At 34.6% G+C, this 21,436-nt stretch overlaps 1 protein-coding gene across 1 annotated transcript in view; it reads right to left on the reverse strand.

Moving 5' to 3' along the window:
* ACER3 (alkaline ceramidase 3) overlaps positions 1–21,436 on the reverse strand; it is a 179,979-nt gene that overhangs the window by 97,913 nt on the left and 60,630 nt on the right. Inside the window, exon 2 of the mRNA XM_082660808.1 lies at positions 10,534–10,644. Coding sequence (XP_082516934.1) covers positions 10,534–10,644 — 111 coding nt within the window. The remainder of the gene's footprint in view (positions 1–10,533; positions 10,645–21,436) is intronic.

The raw sequence follows: 21,436 nt of genomic DNA on the forward strand, positions 1-21,436 counted from the left end.
TATTCATACCATTACTGACAATAAAAAGTAAATAAATAAATACACAGTAAATAAAGTTAGTAAAGTAAGGTTCAATATCTCACTGAATTCTCTTTCTGTTTTCAAATTGGGTATATGAGAAAACCATTTCAAAGTTAACTAGATTAATAATTTCCTCTTATGTGGTTATGTTCTCTGTTTGATAAAGAGTACAATACATTTAAAAAATTAAGACCTTTTTTTTAGAATAGTTTAGGTTCACAGCAAAATTAGGCAGACGGTACATATATTTCCCATATAATGCGTGTCCTCCTCACACCCCCAACCCTTTGGCTTCCCCCATTATCAACACCACTCCCCCAGAGTGGTACATTTGTTACCACAGATGACTCTACACTGACACATTATTAGCACCCCAAATCCATAGTTTACATTACAGTTCACTCTTTGTTTTGTATATTCTATGGGTTTGGAAAATATATCCACCATTATAGTATCATACACAATAGCTTCATGATCCTAAAAATCTTCTGTCCTCTGCCTATCATCTCTCTCCCCCCAACACCTAGCAACCACTGATCTTTTAACTGTCTCCACAGTTCTGCCTTTTTCGGAATGTCATATAGTTGGGATCATACAGTATGTAGCCTTTTCAGACTGGTTTCTCTCACTTAGTAATATGCATTTAAGGTTCCTCCCTGTCTTTACAGTTTGATAACATACTTCTTTTTGGCACTGAATAATATTCCATTGTCTAGAGGTACCACAGTTTCCTAATCCATCCACCTACTGAAGGACATCTTGGTTGCTTCCAAGTTTGGGCTTTACGAATAAAGCTGCTTTTGTGTAGACATAAGTTTTCAACTCCTTCGGGTGAACACCAAGGAGAGTGATTGCTGGATAGTGTGGTGAGAACACATTTAGTTTTGTAAGAAACTGCCGAACTGTCTTCCACAGTGGCTGTACCATTTTACATTCCCACCAGCAATGAGTAAGACTTCCTGTTGCTCCACATCCTGGCCAGCATTTGGTGTTGTCAGTGTTCTGAATTTTGGCCATTCTAATAGATGTACAGTAGGATCTTATTGTGGTATTAATTTGCATTTCCCTGATGACATATGATGTGGAACAACTTTTTGTATTATTTGCCATCTGTGTATCTTCTTTGATGAGGTGTCTGTTAAGGTCTTTGGTCCATTTTTTCAATCAGGTTGTTTGTTTCCTTATTATTGAGTTTAAATTTATATTTTATGTCCAAAAATTTCTGTGTGTATTTTGGATTAACAGTCCTTTATCCGATGTGTCTTTTGCAATTCGTTTTTCTTTGTATTCAATTTTAGGGTCTCTCTTCCTCATTTCCCCAATTCCTGTTCTGGTTGATCTAATTATGTTCTTTGAATATGTGAAATCATAACAAGGTTGCAAAAATAAAAATACAAAAGGGTTTACTCAGAGAAGTGTCACTCCCTCCTCTAGCCTTTCCACCCACCCCCTGTAGAAACTAATTCCAGTATTTTTCTGGTTCATGCTTTCTATGTCTCTTTTTGAAAAAACTAAGCAGATGTATGTATATTTTATTTCCCCTCTTTCTCCAAGAAAAAAAATTATATACCGTGTGTGTGTGTGTGTGTGTGTGTGTGCGCGCGCGCACGTGTACTTTTACATGCTGCATCTTTTACTTAACAATAAATCCTGGAAATCACTCCATATCAGTTCAGAGACGTTCCTCACCCTTTCTGCATCTTCATAATACTCATTGTGTAGATTCACCAGTTTATTCAACCAATTTCCAACATATGGGCTTTAGGTTGTTTACATTATTTTGTAATTAAAAATAATTCCGTGATAAACAATCTTGCGCACATTTAATTTTGAATTACAGGAGATATATCTTCACAGAAAATTTTTTTAAATGCGGTTGCTGAGTCAAAGGGTAAATGCATATACAGTTTTGTTAGATGTTCACAAATTCACCTACAAAAATTTTGCATTCTCACCAGCAATGTGTGAAGAGTACCTATTTCTCCCACAGCCTTGCCAAGAGTGTGTTGTCAAGTGTTTCACTTTTTGTCAATCTGATAAAAGAAAAATAATGTAACAGTGTAGCTGGATATCTTTTCTTATGTATGCTGGCTATTCTGTAGTATCTTTTTCGGAGAATGTTCTGTCTTTATTTCTATTGGATGTTTGGTCCTTTTTATCCTCAATATTTAAAAGTCATTTTTGTATCAGGGATATTAAACCTCTATCCTTAGTGTATGTCACAAATATTTTCACAATTTGGTCTTCTGCTTTGGACTTTGCATATGGTATTTTTTGCCATGCCAAAGGTTTTATTTAATTAGCCAACATTACATCTGGATTTTGAATTATAGTTATAAATACTTTCCCACACACTAAATATAGAATAATTCACATGTTTTCTTCTAGTACTTGCAAGATTTTATATCTATTTTTGGCTGCGTTGGGTCTTCGTTGCTGCATGCTGTCTTTCTCTAATTGCGGCGAGTGGGGGCTACTCTTCATTGCGGTGAGCGGGCTTCTCATTGAGGTGGCTTCTTTTGTTGCAGATCACGGGCTCTAGGTGCGTAGGCTTCAGTAGTTGTGGCATGCGGACTCAGTAGTTGTGGCACACAGGATTAGTTGCTCCACGGCACGTGGGATCTTCCCAGACTAGTGCTCCAACCCGTATCCCCTGCATTGGCAGGCGATTCTTAACCACTACGTCATTAGGGAAGTCCCACAAGATTTCAGTTTTTACATTTAGGTCTCTAATCAATTTAGAACATATTCACATGTATAATGTAAGGTATACATCTATTTTATGTTTCCAAATATCATTTATTAAAATATTCATCTTTGCCCCAATGCTCAGAGATGCCATCTTCACCATACACTAAACTCTAATATGGATTTGGGTCTATTTATGCTTTTTCTTTTAAATTCCACTGTATTATCTATCAAAATATCTGTACTCTACTATTTTACTGAGGCAGGTTTTGCAGTATGTTTTAATATATAGGAGGATTAGTACATCCTTCTAGCTCTTCTTTTTTAAAGACTGCCTAGATATCTTTGCATGTTTATATTTTAATATGAACTTTAGTATCAACTTGTTTAATTAAAAAATACTTATTGGATTTTTAAAATTATTTATTTTTGGCTGCATTGGGTCTTCGTTGTGGTGTGCGGGCTTCTCATTGCAGTGGCTTCTCTTATTGCGGAGCGTGGTCTCTACGCTTGCGGGCCTCAGTAGTTGTGGCTTGCGGGCTCTAGAGAGCAGGCTCAGTAGTCGTGGCGCATAGGCTTAGTTGCTCCGCAGCATGTGGGATCTTCCTGGACCGGGGCTCGAACCCATGTCCCCTGCATTGGCAGGCTGACTCATAACCACCGTACCACCAGGGAAGCCCCCTACTTATTGGTATTTTTATTAGCATTATTTATTAGATATAACTGACATCTTTCAGTTTTCTTAAGTTATTCAAGAACAACTTTTCATTTGTTTGGGTTTACTTTCATGTCTTTCAGAAGTGTTTTAAGTTTTCTTAATATAGGTTTTACACATGTCTTGTTAAACTTATCTTTTGATATTTATCCTTTTGGATGTTATTGTAAACGGGATTTTCTTCTCTAATGGGATATTGTTTGTATATATGAAGGCTATTGCTTTTTGTGATCATTTTAAACCTAATACCAAACTGAATAGTTTTATTGTTTGAATAATAACTGTTTGCTTGATAACTGATTTTCTAGGCTAGAGTTTTCAGGAATACCATGACAGCTGTAAAGAGAGATAGTTTTCCTTCTTTTCCAGTCCTTAATCATTTTCTCTGGTATAAATGCGTTGATTAATACCTCCAGTACTTTGTTAAATAGCAGTGGAGACAGACACACTTGCCTTGTTTTGACCTTCATAGGAATGCTTCTAGGGCTTCCACACTGAGTAAAATGCTAGCTTTAGGACTGATGTGTGTATATTAGCACGTTAAGACAGGATTTGTGAATTTCTGTTTTCTTGAGTTTTTCTTTTTAAATCAGAAATGGTTGCTGAATTTTGACAAAGGCTTTCACAGCATCTATGGAGATAATCATGTGGTTTTTCTTCTTAAATTAATTAATATAGTAAATTGCATGAATGGATCTCCTAAATTTGAATTATCTTCCATTCTGGGCACAAACTGTTTTATTTCCCTAATGTCGAACTAGATTCTGTTTACTGCTTACTACTTTTTAAAAGAAGAAAACAGAGAGTTAGATAAATTTACATATCTTGTTTAATAATAAAATTCCCCCAAAATCTTTTAAAACCAAAAGATGTTTTGTCCTTTAAGTTTGGCGCAAATTCATTTGATAGCAAAACCTGACCTAACTGGACATGAGGCTATTTATAGTGATTATTTAGCCTAGTTACTGTGAATATTCACACGTTAAGCAGCAATATGGATATGTTCACCTACAGGGTGCTGTCCCAGGTTTTGGTGGGCTTGGTATACTATAGCAACACAGTCTATTAACTTTCTAGAATTCAAAAACAATCTGAGTTCAGAAATACTTCTGGTCCCAAGGATTTGGATAAGGACTTGTTAATGTATATTAGTGATGTAACTGGAAAACATTAAAAGAAAGAAATTGAGCTCAAGGGCTTTCTCTGAACTTCAGAGAATGAACTTTATAAGGATGACTTTCCATGAAGAGATACTGATACAAAGAGACCTGTCTAAAAAATATCCCCCAACTTTCTTCAGTTGGAAGAAGGTTACAGGAAAAAATAATTTAGAAAATATGTTCCTCCATATATTCACAAGAATATTAGAAGAGGGCAGATTACTGTATGTGGAATAGTTTCTCAAATCATCGTTATCTGTATAAAGATCAGAAAATAACTTTAGGTCTTTAACATGCAAAGGAAATCTCTTAATAAGACCCAGATCCTTGTTAAGAGAGAACAGAAAATCCTCAGAGTGACAAATAGGATTCATCTATCTTGAACAATCAGGAGTGGCTGCCTGGATTCTACCTGACAAGGAAAGTAGTTGTATTCTACTAGGGAAGAGTTATAGCACCTATACATGCTAGCACTGACATATATATATATGTGTGTATATATATATATATATATATATATATATACATTTTTTTTTTTTCCTGCTCTACTGTTTTCTTTCTTCCTTCAACACCACCTCTGAGATGTAAGGACTAACTATCCCCCCTTCTTTCACATAGTGTGCACATTCCTCCATTTCCTGGTTTTTATTTTTTAAATAAGTACTGAGATATACCATTAAATTCACTCATTGTAAGTGTACAGTTTTAGGAGTTTTAGTAAATTTAAAGAGTTGTGCTACCATCATCACAATCCAGTTCTGTGATAAGACCATCACCCACCAAGGTTCCCTTATGCCTATTAACAGTCAACATCCACTCTAAACCCCAAGTAACTAATGATTTGTTTTTATCTCTATAATTTTGCCTTTTCTAGAAATTTCATATGAATAGGGTCATATAATCTGTGGTCCTTTGCGTCTTTTGGTTCCTTTCACCTGGCATAATGTTTTTAGGGTTCATCCATGTTGTTACATGTATCAGTAGTACTTACAAAAAGTATCATTCCTTTTTGTTTGCTAATAATTTACTTAGTATATCTGCACTGATATTCATTCACAATATTAGTCCTTAATTTTCTTTTTTATGGCATTTTTATTAGGTTTACATAACAATGTTGTTTGCCTCATAAAAAGAATTTGGAAGTTTTCTTTCATTATCTATGCTTGAAAAAATTTATGTAGCATTGGGACTATCAGGTCTTTGAAGGTTGATTGGAACTCTCTGTGAAACTATCTGGACCCAGTACTTTTGTGGAGGAATTCCTTAATAAGTTACTCTATTTCCTATACAGAAATTGGTCTGTTTAAAGCTTTCTATCTTTGGGGTCAATTTTGACAAATTGTATTTTCCTAGGAAATTATCCAATTTATTTATTTACATAGAGGTTTAAAATTTTTCTTTCCTTTGATTCAGTGGATATTTCCTCTTTGTCATTTCTTATTTTAATGTTTATGTTTGCTTCCTTTTTTCTAAAGTTAGCTAGTTGTCTACTTTTTCTTAAAAAAAATAGATTTTGATTCATTAATTAGAACGTTTTTCTGTTCTCTATCTTGTTACTTTCTGCTTTTATCTTTATAATTTCCTCCCTTAAACTTTCATTTGGTTTATTCTGCAGTCTTTTTCTTGCCTTTTGAGTTGGGATTTTAACTAATTTTTACCTTTAGTTTTTATCTTTTATTATTATTTAATTGTTTAAGCCTATGTATTATGCTCTGATGGCTGCTTTATATAAATCCCCATAGATTTTGATATGCAGACTTTTTGTTACAACTGTATTTTAGGACTCCTATAATTTCCATTTCTATTTTCCCTTTCAACCAAGAGTTAACAGAAGATTTAAAATTTCAAAGAGGAAGAGCTTTTTTATGGTTTGAATTTGTTGTTAATTTCTAGCATGGATGCACCGTGACCAGAGGATGTTGTTTTAATATTTCTACTTAATAGAACTTACTGTTTTGTTTTTATCAGTGTTCTATGTGTACTTCAAAAGAAGGTATATTCTCTAATATAAGGGTGTAAAGTTCAGCATAAAGCCATAAGATCTATTTTATTGGTTATGCTCTTTAGGTCTTCCAGATATTACTGATATATTTTGTTCACTTCATCTGTCCTGTACTGAGTGTGGCATATTAAAATCTTCTATTATTCGTATGTTTCTATCTATTTCTCTTTGTAGCTCTTGTAGTTTCTGCCATATAATAGTGGTGGTTGTATTATTTGGTACAGAGTTATTAAAAACTTGTATTTTCACTTTGAATCATGGCTTCAACATTAAAAACATCCTTCTTTGTCACACAATGCTTTTTGAAGGGAATTCCACTTTATATGATATCAGGATCACTACCCCTGCTTTCTTATTATTTGTTTCTAACTTTTCTGAATCACTTTGCTTTAGTTTTAGATGTGTCTTTTGTATATAGCATAAAGTTCAATCCTAATTGCTGATCAAATTCAAAAATCTTTTTCTTTTGATATTAAGTTAAGCTGATTCATTTTGATTCATATGACTGATGTTTAATCTCAACTCTGTCATATTGTTTTATTAAAATAGTTACATATATTACTTTATATTTAATGTATTTCTCTAAGTGAAATGTCTTTTTTGTACTTAATTCTTTTGGTATTTAGAAAAGAGGCTTTTTTGGCCTAGGGGTTACTTTTGTACTTATGCCTTTTATAGAACCCTGAGTTCTCCCCTTTTTTTCCTTAACCTTTTACTATCTAGTTTGTTACTTTTAGATCATGTTCTTCAATACTCAACTTACTACATAGGCAATAGTCAATGAACTTATTCTACTTTGTCCTTTCCTTCTCCCATTTAAAAAACTGCATGCTCTCTACTTTACCAGACCATAAAATATCCATATACTATTCTTCAGTCCTTATTACATCTGTTTTAGTCTTAGATCTATAGTTAAATGTGTTAAATGCTCATCATCAGACATTTTGCCCAAGTTTGCCCAGTCTTCTCTTAGTTGGATGAACATCATTCTCTAGTACAATGCAGTCAGTAGAACTTTCTGTGATGAAGGCAATGTTCTATATCTGCACTGCCCAATACAGTAGCCATAAGCCACATATGGGTACTGAGCACTTGAAACGTGGCTAGTGTGACAGAGGAACTGAAATTTGCATTTTAATTTTCATTTATTTAAATTTAAATTACCACATTTGGCTAGCAGGTACTAAATCAGAGAGAGCAGTACTCATGGATTCATCAGGAAGGAGTCATGTGTACAGTTTTCAATGAGTACTTGTATGTTTAAAACTATCTTTCTATAACCTGGATAACTGAAAAACAATTTGGTTGGAATATAAAATCTTTGGTTTGCACTAAAAATGCAGTTCCACTGATGCCTTTCTTTTTATGTTGCTGATGAGGTCTAGTGCCAGCCTAATTTTCTTGCCCTTATAAGTAGTCTGGTCTTTTTCCCTGGAGCTGTGAGAATTTTTTTCACTTTTAAAATCCAGTAATTTTACTAATCTCTTTCAGAGTTGACCATTCCAAGTCAGTTTTATGAGACAAAAATGGACTTTTCAATATCTAGATATGGGTCTTCTTCCATTTCCAAAAAGTCTTCTTTCAAATTAATTTGAAAATTACAATTTTAAATATAAGATTTGTTTCATTGTTTTATTTTCCTTCCTCAGGGACTCCAATTACAGTTGTATTGAATCTTCTTTGTCTTCCATTTCAATCGTTTTCTCTCTGACCCTTTTTATTTCTTTATCTCATTTTCATTCTCTTGCTTGTTTCTCTTTCTTAAATAGCCCTTATTAAATACTCAACACATTGTAATTCAGGCTTAATTTCTTTCCTAAGTTTAATCAATTCTAATTTTATTTCTTTTGGGGGGTGAGGAAGCTATTTCTGTTATTACTTTTTATTTTTTTAATTAATTTTTATAGGTGTTATTAGTTTTTAAATTTTTATTCATTTATTGGTTTGAGGCTAATTCAGTTAGGAGTACCGTGCTGCAGTTTCTTTCTGCTTTATAATTAGTTGTGGGGAAAGAACATCCATGAGCCAAAAGGTATTGATTCTCATTTTCTGTTTTTTTATTACAGTAGCTTTGCATGGATGTAGACTGATTTTGCGGGGGTTCCAGTTTGTGGAAAGAGTAAAGGTTTGGGGTGGCTTAAAAGATTTCAAGTTCAAGCCTGCCCCCTTCTGAATAGTAAAGGTTAGTGTCCTTTTTCATATACATTTATTTGTTTTGGTGGCAAGGCAGGGGTGCAGGGTCTAATGTATTTTATAGTTGTGTTGTTTCAGTAGGATCTTAATTCCTCACTCTAACTTCCTTCTTTCCCTACACTTACACATTTCCAATGGCTATCTTCCTCTTTCTAGTTATTTCTTTCCCAGAAGTAATACCTTTCCCAAACTGCCACTTTAGGTCTTGTACACTTTCAAGCCCTTTACTAGGTACTTTAAAGTACTGTGTACTTTATCAAGTACTATGATTTACCAGGTCTCATAACGTTTTCAGAAATTTTGCATTTATCATGAAGCTTTCTCTTTCTATTGGTGTTTTGTCAGATTAAGCCCTCAACTCTTCTCTCCTCTTTTCCATATAGTTTTTCAAACCTCCCCAAGTCTAAAATATTAAAGACAGTTATGGTAGAATGTGGTATTTATTTCTTGTTTAAAAATGATTTGACGTTCATGGTATTCTTTTTCTCTTAGTAAGGCTGAAAGTGTGGGCTAAGTGTGGTTTTATTTACTTTCCTTCTTAATCTGTATGGTTTTCTAGAAGGATGAATGGACAAATTCTAACTCAGGAGGTCAGTATTGTCCTAGGGCAACTTGGAAGTCCCTCAAATATTTTTATTCTTATTGTTATTACTGATTGTGATTTGTTGGTATTTTATAAACATTCTTAAAACATCCCAGAAATTAAAGCAAAGGGCTAAGTTTGTGGACAAGTATTCCTTTTGAAGATGAATGAAGTAACTTCCTCACAACACCACACATATGAGAAACAGATTCAGAAATTAAACTCTCTCATATGCAATGACTAATATAATTATATAAAATCTGATATGATATACTACAGCTTACAGTTTTGTGGTAATTAGAGGTCCCTTCTGCCCATGTGTAAATAATATCTACCTTGAACTAAAACAAAAGAAATTGTGTTTAATGTAGAAAGTTACATAAAAGAAGCAAACTAGAATCTACTTTCTTTGCTATTTTTGTCTTTATGATGATAATGCAAGGACATGAAAGAGTGATTTTCCCATCTTAGGCTCTGGTAAAGTTCACTCATCCCTCCATGTAACATTTACTGAGGACCACTAACTTGCCAGGCAATAGGGATACAAAGATAACTAAGATGCAGTCCCTGTCTCACAGACAAGTAGAGGAACAGGAGTAAGTTGCAGAAGATCAGATATAGTAGAATATCCTTTACACAAAGTTTTAAAATATGTGAATGATACTTTTCATATTTTTAAGGATACATACATATATAGTATAAATACAAAAACATGTGAGAAAATGATAATCAAATTCAGTATAGAGGTTAACTCTAGCAGGGTGAGCTGGGAGGAAGATGGGAATAAAATCAAGCAGGAGTAGAAAGGGAGTTTCAACTTTATCTATAGCAGTTTATTTCTTTAAAAAAGTAAGAACTGAGACAAATATGGCAAAGTGTTAAGATCTGACAAAGAAGGATGGTGAGATACATGGATATATTTGTTATATTATCCCTGTTCTTTTCTGGATGCTTGAAATATCTTGTTTTTTTTTTAATTTATTCAAAATACAGTTCAAATATTGGCAAGATTTGTGGAGTTTTAATTCAGAAGTTTCAGAATGTGCTCAAGTTGTATAATAAACAACACAAAATTGAGAAACAATTTTAGGAAAGAATGAGAAAAACAGTCTGTCTGAATATGGTACATCATATTTTTCACATCATTTTTTAGATGAAGTGTTATACATACCTGTGAGTGCTAAATAGGAAGCAATGTACCGCTTTTCCAGTCCACCTCTAACACTCTGAATTGCACCAAAAATTGGAGGTATAATCATAATCAGGTTACTCACTGTATTCCCTATAGAAAAAAAAAAAACACAAGATAATGAGATTAATCAATATTATTTTAAATAAAGATATACACAGTTAGCCCTTAGCAAAAATTAAGTAGGTGTCTTCTTAGAAAGATGATGAAAAGATATTTACAAGGTGCTAAAGGAAAATAGTTCTCTACTCAACAAAAATTTCTTACAAAAATCAACGTAAAATACAGATACCTTCAGACAAATGAAACTAAGAATTTTCAACCAGAACATCCAATAAAGGAACTTCTAAATTCTCAAGGTAAAGAGCAAAAGTATCTCAGAAAGAACCTCAAAGATAAGCAAAAAGTGAGCTGGAAAAAGCAGCTTACACCAATGCTACTGAAAGGGTGGTCCATGGATAACAGTACGACAAGATAAAATACAGAACTGAGTTAATTTGTCTCTTGAAATGAATGACAACAAATCAAAGCTTGCATTTTTCATCTCTTCTTAAACTTTAATTTTTGTGGCAATGTTTTTAGTTCCTAGTTTCTGTTTCTAGTAAAAACAAAAGGCAACGGATCTTGATCTGATTTTTGATCCTCTGTTTACAAAAACAAAGCTGAAACATGAATAGCAAAGAAACAATAGAAACCATAATAGCAGAAATAAATAGTAAAATGGGGAAAAAGATGGCTAAACTATTTTGTATATTGATTCTGGGTAGTATTTTATACATTTATTCTGGGAATATAGTGGCACAAAACATTCAAAATTCCAAATTTGTGATTTTCAACATAGGAGCTGATATCAGGACAAATATCAATTAATGGACATATACAAAGCACTCTACCCTACAACAACAGTACATACATTCTTCTCAAGTGCACATGAACATTCAGCATATGTTAGGCCATAAATTAAGTCTCAATAGACTTAAAAAGACAGATATAAACTATCATACAAAATATCTCCTCCAACCACAAAAGAATGACATTAGAAATAAATAACAGAAGGAAAACTGGAAAATTCACAAACCTGTGGAAATTAAACAAAATATTATTAAACAATCAATGTATCAAAGAATAAATCACCAACCAAATTAGAAAATACTTAAGAGATGAATTAAAATTAATACACAACATACCAAAATTAATGGGATGTAGTAAAAGCAGTGCTGAGTAGGAAATTTACAGCTATAAGTGCTTATATTTAAGATCTTCCAGCTGAAATGAAAGAATGTTACTTAGTAGCATGAAAATATATGAAAATGTATAACACACTGGTAAAGCTAAGCATAATCAAATTCAGAATATTGTAATACTGTAATATGATGGTGTATTAATCACTTAAGTCTAGTACAATGATATAAGGACAAAAGTATTAAAAATAACTACAGCTACAATAATTTGTTAATAAATACAAAATAAAAAGCAGGTAAATTGTGATATCAAAATCCTAAAAGGGTGTAATAAAAGGGTAGAGTTTTAGTATGCAAGGTTGCTATCAGTGTGGAAAAAAGTTATATCTATAAGTTGTTTTATGTAAGCCTCATGGTAACCACAAAGCAAAAACCTACATTAGACACAACAAAAGATTGTTGCTGGAGGGAATCAAAAAGGAGGGAATTGAAGTATACCACTACAGAAAAGCATCAATTCACAAAGGAAAACAGCAAGAAAGGAATACAGGAACTACAAAACAGCCAGAAAACAATTAATAAAATGAAACTAGTAAGTCCTTTTCTATCAGTAATTGCTCTAAATGTAAACGGGTTAAATTCTCCAATTAAAAGGCATACAGTGACTGGAAGGATAAAAAAACAAGACCCAACTACATGCTGGCTACAAGAGATTTACTTCAGCTTTAAAGACATACACGGGCTCAAAGTGAATGGATTAAAAAAGATATTCTATGGAAGTAAAAACCAAAAGAGAGCAAAGGTAGCTATAGTTATATCAGACAAAATAGACTTTAAGCCAAAAACTGTAACAAGACAAAGAAGATCATTATGTAATAATAAAGGTTTAATTCATCAAAAGGATATATCAGTTGTAAATATATATGCACCCAAATCAGAGCACCTAAATATATTAAGCAAATATCAACAGATCTGAAGGAAGAAACAGACCACGATACAACAATAGTAGGGATTCAATACCCCACTTTCAACAATGGATAGATCATCCAGACAGAAAATCAACACAGAAAAGTTGGATTTCAACTACACTTAAAACCAAATGGATCTAATAGACATATACAAAACATTCCATCCAAGAGGCAGCAGAGTACACATTTTCCTCAAGCACACACAGAACATTCTCCAGGACAGATGATATAATAGGTCACAAAACAAGTGTTAGAAAATTTAAGAAAACTGAAATCATATGAAGTATCTTTCCAACTACAATGGCATAAAACTAAAAATCAACAATAGGAGGAAAACTAGAAATTCACAAATATGTCAAGGTTAAACAACACACTCCTGAACAACAAATGCGGGAAAGAAGAAGTCAAAAGGTAAATAAAAAATATCTTGAAACAAATGAAAATGGAAACACAACATACCAAAACTTATGGGATGCAGCTAAAGTAGTTCTAAGAGGAAAGTTTATAGTAATAAATGCCTATATTAAGAAAAAGGATCGCAAATAAACAACCTGACATAATACCTCAAAGAGCCAGAAAAAGAACAAACTAAGCCCAAATTCAGAAGGAAAGAAATAAAGATCAGAGTGGAAATAATGAAACTAAGAGCTGATTTTTTGAAAAAATAAAATTGACAAACTTTTAGCTAGACTAACTCAAAAAAAGAGGACTCAAATAAATAAAATGAGAAAAGAAAAAGGATATTAAAACTAATACCACAGAAACACTCACTGGGGAAAGGTTAGTCTCTTCAATAAATAGTGTTGGGAAAACTAGATAACCACACACAGAAGAATGAAACTGAACCTCTATCTTACAAAATGAACTCAAACTGGATTAAAGATTTAAGCACACATGAAAAACATGCTCAACAACACTAATCACCAGGGAAATGCAAATCAAAACCACAGTGAGATATCATCTCACACCTTATCGCTAATTATGAGAGAAATGCAAATCAAAACTACAGTGAGGTACCATCTCACACTGTTCAGAATGGCCATCATTGAAAAGTCTACAAATAAAAAATGCTGGAGAGGGTGTGGAGAAAACGGAACCCTCCAACACTGTTGGTGGGAATGTAAACTGGTGCAGCCAGTATGGAAAACATTATGGAGGTACCTCAAAAAACTAAAAATAGGGATTCCCTGGTGGTGCAGTGGTTGAGAATCCACCTGCCAATGCAGGGGATGCGGGTTCAAGCCCTGGTCTGGGAGTATCCCACATGCCGCGGAGCAACTAGGCCCGTGAGCCACAACTACTGAGCCTGCGCTCCGCAACGAGAGGCCATGATAGTGAGAGGTCTGTGCACCGCGATGAGAGTGGCCCCCGCTTGCCACAACTAGAGAAAGCCCTCGCACAGAAACGAAGACCCAACACACCAAAAATAAATAAATTAATTAATAAACTCCTACCCCCAACATCTTCTAAAAAATAAAAAAAAGCTAAAAATAGAGTGGCCATATGATCCAGCAATCCTACTGCTGGGCATATATCTGGACAAAACTATAATTCAAAAAGATACATGCACCCCTATATTCATAGCAGCACTATTCACAATAGCCAAGACATGGAAACAGCCTAAATGTCCATTGACAGATGAATGGATAAAGAAGATATGGTACACATACACAATGGAATACTACTCAGCCAGAAAAAAGAATGAAATAATGCCATTTGCAGGAAAATGAATGGACCTAGAGATTACCATACTAAGAGAAGTCAGAAAGAGAATGACAAATACCATATGATATCACTTATATGTGGAATCTAAAATATGACAAAAATGAACTTATCTACCAAAACAGAAACAAATTCACAGACACAGAAAACAGACTTGTGGTTGCCAAAGGGTAGGTGTGGTGGGGGAGGGAGGGATTGGGAGTTTGGGATTAGCAGATGCAAATTATTATATAAAGAATGAAGAAACAACAAGGTTCCCCTATATAGCACAGGGAACTATATTCAATATCCTGTGATAAACCATAATGGAAAAGAACATGAAAAGGAATATATATATATATATATGCATAACTGAGTCACTTTGCTGTAAGCAGAAATTAACATAATACTGTAAATCAACTATACTTCAATAAAATATTTTTTTAAAAAAGATAAGTGTTGGCAAGAATGTGGAGAAAAGGGTTGTAAAACGTGTGTTGGTGGGATGTAAAACGGTATAGACACTAAGTGAAACAGTATGGAGGTTCCTCAAAAAATTAAAAATAGAACTACCGTATGATTCAGCAATCCCACTTCTTGGTATATATCCAAAGTAAATGAAACAGAACCTCAAAGAGACACCTGCACTCCCATGTTCACTGCAGCATTATTCACAATGGCCAAGATATGGAAACAACCTAAGTGTCCATCAACAGATGAATGGATAAAGAAGGTGTGGTATATATATACAACAGAATATCATTTCAGCCATGAGAAAGAAGTAAATCTTGCTGTTTGCAACGACTTGGATGAAACTTGAGGGAATTATGCTCAGTGAAATATGCCAGAGAAAGACAAATACTATATGATATCACGTATATGTGGAATCTAAAAAAGCCAAACCCAGAGAAACAGAGAATAGAGTGGCAGTTACCAGGGGCTGAGGGTGGGGGAAATGGGGGAGATGTTTTCAAAGGATACAAACTTCCAGTTACATGACTAACAAGTTTGGGGATCTAATGAATAGCATGGTGACTACAGCTAATAATACTGTATTATATACTTAAAAGTTGCTGAGAAAGAAGATCTTAAATGTTCTTAACACAAAAAAGAAATGGAAATTATGTGATGGGATGGAGGTGTTAGCTAATGCTATGGAAGTAATCATTTTATGAATATGTGTATCAAATCAACCGCTTGTACATCTTAAATTTATATAATGTTATATTTCAATTATACCTCAGTAAAGCTAGAACAAAATCCGAAAGGATCAAACTATTTCCAAGTAACTTAACTGAATCCTAGAACAAAATTCAAGCCTATTTATGGTAATACAAAAAATATCCAGGACCCAACAAGGTAAGAAGCACAATATCTGACATCCAATTAAAGATTAGCAGGCAGGGGGCTTCCCTGGTGGCACAGTGGTTGAGAGTCCGCCTGCCGATGCAGGGGACACGGGTTCGTGCCCTGGTCCGGGAAGATCCCACATGCCGCAGAGCAGCTAGGCCCACGAGCCATGGCCGCTGAGCCTGCATGTCCGGAGCCCGTGCTCCACAATGGGAGAGGCCACAACAGTGAGGGGCCCGCATACCACAAAAAAAAAAAAAAAAAAAAAAAAAAGATTAGCAGACAGGGAATTCCCTGGTGGTCCAGTGGTTAGGACTCTGTGCTTCCAGTGCAGGGGGCATGGGTTCCATCCCTGGTCAGGGAACTAAGATCCCACAAGCTACATGGCACAGCGCCCCCCCCCGAAAAAAAGATTACCAGGCATACAAAAAGGAAGAAAAACAACCCAAAAAAATACTCAATTGAAACCAACCCAGAACTGATACAAATGTTAGAATTGGCAGACAAGGATTAAAACACTTCATATAAGTCTAGAAAATACAAACTAACCTATACTATAGTGTCAGAAAGCAGACCAGTGGTTGTGGGTAGGGCTGGGGTAGAAGAGAGAGCAGGATGGAGAAGGACTTACAAAGGGACATGAGAAAACTTGGAGGTAATGGATCTGTTCACTGTCTTGATTGTGGTGATGGTTTCACATGTGTATACATATGACAAAACTTAATTTGTACACTTTAAATAGGCACTTTCTATTGCATGTCAACTATACCTCAATAAAGCTGTTTTTTTAAAAAAAAAGTTTTGCCTCTGGGGATTAGAATTGGAGGGTAGAGAGGAAAGAGTTAGGGAAGGGCACTGCTTTCTGGTTTTGTTACAAGTCTTTTTAGCACAGGCTGGATTTTTATCTATTTTTAATGCATTACTTTAATAAAATAAAAATTAAAGAAACTTTTAGAAAGGGAATAAAATAGTTGGGGATAATTTCACAGATGTGATAAGATTTGAGTTAGACCCTGAAAGGAGAGAAAGGAACAATAAAATCTACTGAGCCTATTATTAAGGACCAGGTACTGGAATTCACATTTTACACGTGCTAACATTTGCTTTTCATAACAATATTGTGAAATATTATCGCCCAATTAAACAAACAAAGTCAAGCTACGGGATTATATAATTTACCCAAATTCTCACAATAAGCAAATGGTGGAGCCAAGATTTTATTCCAGGTCTATCTGTCCTTACAGCCAATGTTCCTCTCCTTAAATGCACTAGCACAGCGTTTGCACAAAGAAGACCCTTATTAACATTTAAAAAATTATATCAAAGAGTATTCTATTAAAATTGTTTTAAGTAAATTCCAGATTATACAAATAACAAAGTAATTTGCCTAGGTGAAGTGTGAAAATATAAGGTGGGGAGCCAGGCAGACTGAAAGATATATATCCAAACAGCAGTTATCAATAACTTTAAGTAACCCTGTGGAAGATGTTGAATATTATGCCATTTAGGAGAGCCCTAGGATTCAAACTAATGAAAATCTTTATTGATGACTGAGATAAAGGAAATGAAACATGACCAATGGTCCAGATAATATTAAATTTAGCTGAGATGTCAATACTCTGGAAGTCAGAAATACATTTCTAAAGGTAGAGGATATGGGACGGTCCCACAAACTACATTAAATTCAATTAAGGATAACACAAAGTTTTACAAATTAGAATGAGGAATTGCAGACCACAAATACAGGCTACTGTGACAGACAGAATAAGGACAACTCTGAGAGAAAGATCCAAAGACAGAAAGATGACAGTACACTATTCTTGGGGGGAAAATCTCAATATACTACCTCAAAGCAATACTTAGAGGTAAAAATGGAAAATGGATAGTGATCATCCTACTTCTCTCTGCTTTAATTCAGCTTCTTTTTGGAATGCTTACGTATTTGTGGAACCCTACTTTAAACAAAACAGAGATCCTAAGTACTGAGAGAGATACTAAAACAAAGAAATCGTTTACTTAATAAATAAAACATGTCATATGAGGAATGGCATGACTGCTGTCTTCAAATATCAACTTCAAAGTTTAAAGGAATGTTAAACTAAAGGTGAATGAGGCTTGCTATGGCTATAAAACATCAAAATTAAATTCAATGAAGTTACAGAGAAGCATATTTCCACTCAATACAAGGCAAAACATTCTAAAATTAGAGCTGTCCAAAAAAAAAAAAGTAACAAGACTATGAACTTTTGGGGCAGGGACCAACCATGTCTTACTCATATCTGTATGCTTTTGACTGGCACAATACCAAGGACAGAGCAGGCACTCAGGAAAGTCTGGTAGAATGAATAAATTCATACATGCATGCTTACTGAAACCTGAGGATAGCAGTTTCTCCTTTTATCCCCTGGTATTATTCACAAAATTATGTGTTTCTTACTTTTTTGATTTAACAATGGTTATAGTAGATGGTAGCTTGTTTATTTTAGCATAACTTCACTCTTTTTTAAAAAGTAACAAACGTTTATTGCAAAAAATTTAAACAATTCATAAAAGTGTAAAAAAAATTAAATCATCAAATATCCTAACACCCAGTAATTATCATCATTAATATTTGTTAAGGGACTTCCCTGGTGGCGCAGTGGTTAAAAATCCGCCTGCCAATGCAAGGGACATGGGTTCGATCCCTGGTCCGGGAGGAGCTCACATGCCGCGGAGCAACTAAGCCCACGTGCCACGACTGCTGAGCCTGCACACCGCAACTACTGAAGCCCGTGTGCCTAGAGCCCATGCTCCGCAACAAGAGAAGCCACCACAATGAGAAGCCCGTGCATTGCAACAAAGTGAAGCCCCCGCTCGCCTCAACTAGAGAAAGCCTGTGCACAGCAACTAAGACCCAACGCAGCTCAAAAAAAAAAAAAAAGAATTGCTAAGTTTTACACATACAGAGAGAGATGAATGGATGGGAATTAAGAAAGAAAAGACAAAGTTTACAAGGCTATTAGATATGCTCTTCTTTTATAATAATGTTTTAACAAAAGAAAGTAAAACTGAGTATGAAACGACTGAAAGATTAGAGTCCTGATTTTTACATGGTTAATTTTTATAGCATATGCATCCTTGCCATGAAACAAAGCAATTCACACTCCTAAACTTCCTCCCACCTCCCTTCCACTATGTACTGATTTTTATTAGTCATATCTACATTTTCAAGGACTATATATTTCACATTGTCAAGGATTTACATTTAGTTCTGCAAACCACATTTTTCATCCTTGTTTTTTAAAAATAACAGATTTATCAAGATATAATTCACATATCGTAAAAATAACCCTTTTCATGTGTACAATTCAGTGGTTTATAATGTACTCACAGATTTGTGCAACCATGATCACTATCTAATTTTCGAACATTTTCATCAGCCCAAAATGAAACCCCAGACTCATTAGCAGTCACTCCCCCATCTCTTCTCCCCGAAGTCCTTGGTGACCACTAATCTAATTTCTGTCTCTGGATTTGGCTATCCTGGACACTTCATATAAATGAAATCAGACAATATGTAGGCTTCTGTGTTTGTTTCTCCTCACTTGGCATAACATCTTCAAGGTTCATCCATGTTGTAGCATGCATGTGTCCAGAACTTCATTCTTTTTTATTGACAAAGAGTTCATTGTATGGATATACCACATTTTGTTTATACATTCATCAGTTGGACATTTGGGTTGTTTCCAACTCTGTGACTATTGTAAATAATGCTGCTATGAACATTCATATACAAGTTTTTGTGTGGTCATGTTTTCAATTCTCTTTAGTATATACGTAGGAGTGGAATTCCTGGGTCATATCATGATTGTATGTTCATCTTTGTTTTTAGTCTCAGGTATCTATTTAAATGGATATAGTGCCAAACTCCAGTCTTTTTCCCCATGGCTTTTCTTTCCATTTTGCTTTTTTTGTTTTAAACCAAGTTTTACCTGTTTAGATTTCATCATTCATCTTCATATAGTTTTTTCAAGGATTTATACATGCTGTATTCCCTGACTTCTTGAGTGCGTGAGAATATTGTCTTTTACCTTTATACTCAAAAGATAACTCAGCTATAAAATTTTGGGGTCTCTCTTTCTTTCAAAAGTTTGTAAGTACTGTGCTGTTGTCTTCCAGATTGACTATTACTATGAAGAAGTTAGAAGCTAGTCTGAACTTTTCTCTTGTAGATGACTTGCTTTTTTGCCTGCACTCCCAATGAATTCTTTCTTTATACTTGAATCTGTGTATTTGAGTAGCCACTGGGCATCCAGATAAGATAGAGATGGTATACCCACTCTATCTCTATATAAAGCTAAGTAAATATAGTATTAAATACATTTTTTACTCAAGTCAGACCAACAATTTGAACCTGTAACTGCCACTGTGATGCTACACATATAATTTACAATAACCTCAACACATGTCACATACCTAGATACACATCTAATAAAAGATGTGCAAGACATAATATCAATAAAACTCCCAACAGGTTTTTTGGGTACAAATTGATAAACTGACTCTAAACTTTATATGAAAATTTAAAAGGCCAAGAAGAGCCAAGACAATCTTGAGCAACAAAACTAGAATATTTATACTACTAGATATCAAGACCTATTAGGAAGGACAGATAAACAAAACAGTAGAACAGATAAGATTCCAAGAACAAACTAACATTTACAGTCACCTGATTTATGACAAACATGACCCTGCAGTGCAGTATGAAAAGGACAGTCTTTTCAATAAAGGGCACTGGATCAACTGGATATTTACACGGGAAAAAAAGGAATCTGGACCCCAACCTCACACTTCTTATACAAAAATAAATTCCAGATGTACTGTAGATCTAAATGTGAAAGGTAAAACAGTATAATCTTTAGAAGAAAACATGGGAGAACATCTTCACAACCTTGGAGTGGCAAAGAATTTTTCAATAGGACACAAAAAGGATGAACCACAAAAGCAAAAAGACTAAAAATGTCAAGAAGCTAAGACAATAAAATCAAGAAGAATAAAAGGTTGTTTTTATTTATTTATTGGCTGCTTTGGGTCTTCGTTGCTGTGCGTGGGCTTTCTCTAGTAGCGGTGAGCGGGGGCTACTCTTCATTGCGTTGCACGGGCTTCTCACTGTGGTGGCTTCTCTTGTTGCGGAGCACAGGCTCTAGGCACGCAGGCTTCAGTAGTTGTGGCATGTGGGCTCAGTAGTTGTAGCCTGGGGGCTCTAGAGTGCAGGCTCAGTAATTGTGGCACACGGGCTTTGTTGTTCCACGGCATGTGGGATCTTCCCGGACCAGGGCTTGAACCTGTGTCCCCTGCATTGGCAGGCGGATTCTTAATCACTACGCCACCAGGGAAGCCCAAAAGGTTGTTTTTTAAAAATTGGATTTAAAGATAAATAGATGCAAAATTGCTTTGTAAATAAGGAGATATATGCATACTAGCTAATTTAACTTTACTGAACAAAAAGAATGCATAAAAAATTACCATGGACTGAAAATTTTTGGTTAAAAAATGCTATCAGCCTGGGTCCAATCAGGAGCGATAAGCCACAGAGTAATTTGAACAGGAAAAGTTTACTATAAGGAATCATTAACTATAAGAGGGAACTGGAGTAATGAGAGATTGGCTAGTAGTAAGTAAAGAGAACTCTACAGAATATAGGAA

Source organism: Grampus griseus (assembly GCF_964374135.1).
Source record: "Grampus griseus genome assembly, chromosome: 8".
NCBI lineage: Eukaryota > Metazoa > Chordata > Mammalia > Artiodactyla > Delphinidae > Grampus > Grampus griseus.